This window comes from Rhododendron vialii, chromosome 3a (assembly GCF_030253575.1).
Source record: "Rhododendron vialii isolate Sample 1 chromosome 3a, ASM3025357v1".
Taxonomy (NCBI): domain Eukaryota; kingdom Viridiplantae; phylum Streptophyta; class Magnoliopsida; order Ericales; family Ericaceae; genus Rhododendron; species Rhododendron vialii.
The window spans coordinates 24,641,956-24,644,951 of NC_080559.1; the positions used below are offsets into that span (position 1 = coordinate 24,641,956).

The 2,996-nt window shown below is 44.1% G+C and overlaps 1 protein-coding gene across 1 annotated transcript; it reads left to right on the forward strand.

Moving 5' to 3' along the window:
* The first annotated feature begins 695 nt into the window (after positions 1–695).
* On the forward strand, positions 696–2,737 carry LOC131320627 (cytochrome P450 94A2-like). Its single transcript, XM_058351376.1, has 2 exons — positions 696–1,606; positions 1,749–2,737. Exons 1-2 carry the CDS (start codon positions 842–844, stop codon positions 2,535–2,537), a joined length of 1,554 nt encoding a protein of 517 aa, XP_058207359.1. The 5' UTR covers positions 696–841; the 3' UTR covers positions 2,538–2,737.
* Positions 2,738–2,996: the final 259 nt, after the last annotated feature.

Here is a 2,996-nt window from a genome sequence, read left to right on the forward strand (position 1 = left end):
TTCATTTGCAAATTAAACCTTGGTAACCAAGTAATACAAAGTGACGGAATCGCTTACGAATTGATTAGATTTTGAACTAGTCATATTCAACTCTTCGGCATATACCGTGCTGGCATGTGCAATGACGAACTAGGACTTATGATGGGACGAGGGCCACCCCATGATTATCTACTACAGTACTAATTTTTGTATTAAATTAATTTTAAACCTATACATGCATGGCTCCTAAACTGGGAATGAACAATATGAATTAATAACGAGTCTTTTCGATTTGAACTCACTAACCCCACAATTGTTTAGGGTTTGACTTTGCAAGAAAGTAATTTTTTTTTTAATCTTCTAATTTCGGCGTAGACGACATGCCTTTGATCGAACCGGGGACACGATAAGTCAAGGTGCATATAAACTAACCTGGCCCGCACACACCTAACTGACATACAAAAAAAAAAAAAAAGAGTTATTTATATTATGGCACCTCATGGAAAAAAAATCCTGGTTTCATTCGTAGCTAACTATGTAAATACACTTGATTAATTATATGGCTACAACTTTAGTGATTGAGAGACAAATATTGATAGAAATCGAGATTTTGATACACCTCCTCCCGCAAGAAACCAAATACAGTAAGAAACTGAAGAGAACACATCATACAAGCCAATAGAATGTTTAGAGACCAGACAGTCATATATCCTCCCTTTGACGAAATCATTATTATCCTATCTGTTTTAATGTCGTCTTGACTTGAATCGAGACCATCTACATATACCCCTGTACCTCCATCCCCATTCTTCAAGCACATCAACTCTTCAAACTTGCAATTCCAAAACCATCCACACCGGCCATGTTAGACCTTGAGCTCTCTACTACTCTCCTCTCTTTCCTCCTCCCTTTCCTCTTCTTGTTCATCATCAAATGGAGTTCCATTTTCACCACCCTTTTCCCATCCAAATCCCCTCTAAATTCTACTTCTGATAAAACCCCAGCATCATACCCAATCGTCGGCTCTCTCTTCTCAATCTATGCGAACCGGAAACGGAACCGATTAGATTGGATGTCGGAAATATTATCCAGCTCACCCACTTCCACCTTCGTCCTCCACCGCCCCCTCGGCCGCACCCAGATCTTCACGGCCAACCCTTCCAACGTCGAGCACATTCTCAAGTCCCACTTCCACACGTACCCTAAGAGCGCCTTCTTTCGAATGACCCAAGCCGACCTGCTCGGCGACGGCATATTCAACACCGACGGCGAGAGCTGGAAGTTTCAGAGACAAGTCGCGAGCCACGAGTTCAACACCAAGTCGTTACGGAAATTCGTCGAACAGGTGGTTGACACGGAGCTCAACGACCGTTTGGTACCGATCCTATCAGCGGCCGCCAACAGCAACACCGTACTTGATCTCCAGGACATTTTCCAACGGTTCGCGTTCGATAATGTGTGCGCGATCGCGTTCGGGTACGATCCGGCGTCGTTGGTGCCTTCTCTGCCGCAGGTGGAATTTATGAAGTCTTTTGAAGATGCGGTTCGAATCAGTAGCCAGAGGTTCCAGTCCATTCATCCTCTGCTGTGGAAAGCTAAACGCTGCCTCGATGTTGGATCAGAAAAGGTGATCCAATTCAACTCAATTTTCAAAATACAGTAAAGGACAATTTTAGAATGCATTTATGAGAAAGTGAAATAGAAAAATACTCCTAACTTTTTGAATTGCCAAAATTTCTAACGTTTTGTTTGTCTATGTTTTGCAACAGAATCTCCGAATTGCCGTGGAAGGAGTCAGGGAATTCGCCAAGGAATTAGTTAAGGAGAAGAAACATCTACTGAATGAAAAATCAGAACTCGATTCGTTCGACCTTTTATCTCGATTCTTGAGCTCTGGCCATTCCGATGAAAACTTCGTAACAGATATAGTCATCAGCTTTATATTAGCCGGTCGCGACACCACCTCAGCTGCATTGATTTGGTTCTTCTGGTTAGTATCCAAAAACCCAAACGCAGAAGGAGAAATTCTCAGAGAGATTTACGAAAAATCTGAATCTCCGATTTTCGAAGAAGTGAAGGACATGGTTTACACCCACGCATCGCTGAGCGAGAGCATGAGGCTGTACCCGCCGGTGCCGGTCGACGGAAAACAAGCTATCGCCGACGATGTGTTGCCAGATGGCACGTTCGTGAAGAAAGGTACGCCGGTGGCGTACCATCCGTACGCAATGGGGAGGTCGGAGAAGATCTGGGGGAAGGACTGGGCGGAGTTTAAGCCGGAGAGGTGGTTGGAGAGAGACGACGCGGCTGTGGCGGATCAACGGAAGTGGAACTTTGTGGGAAGGGATCCTTACACGTACCCGGTGTTCCAAGCGGGGCCGAGGGTTTGTTTGGGGAGGGAGATGGCGTTTCTACAGATGAAGAGGGTGGTCGCGGGCGTTTTTCGGCGGTTTCGGGTGGTGCCGGCTTTTGAGGATGGTAAGGAGCCGGTTTTTGTATCGTATCTGACGTCGAAGATGGAAGGCGGTTTTCCGGTGAGGATTGAGGAGAGAGCTTAGAGATTCTGATGATGGCTCGATCAGCTGATTTTTTTCCTTCTTCCTATTGCATATATGTCTGTTTGTTAATGTCATTATCATTCTTCTGTTTCTGAGTAGAATGCTGAGGGTAACTTTTGTATGACTATCTTGCTGTGTACAAACAGAACATTTCATATTGTCATGGATAATGTTGTAAAAATCTCAATTTTGATCTCAAATATGCAACAACTGAGGGTGCATGCTGTCCCATAAGGAAGTTGGGCTGATCTTGGCCGTCTATGCCAAGAAATGGACGGTTCAAATTGCATCTCAGCTGAACAGATATTGATCGTTCAAAGTTGTTCGACTGAGATGCAATCTAAGCCGTCTCGCATGCACCAGTAAATTGGATTACTATTACTTTTAAGCTCCGTTTGGTGAGTTTTCTTTAATATCTTTTCCACACTGTTATCATCAATAATAGAGACGTTAACTTCA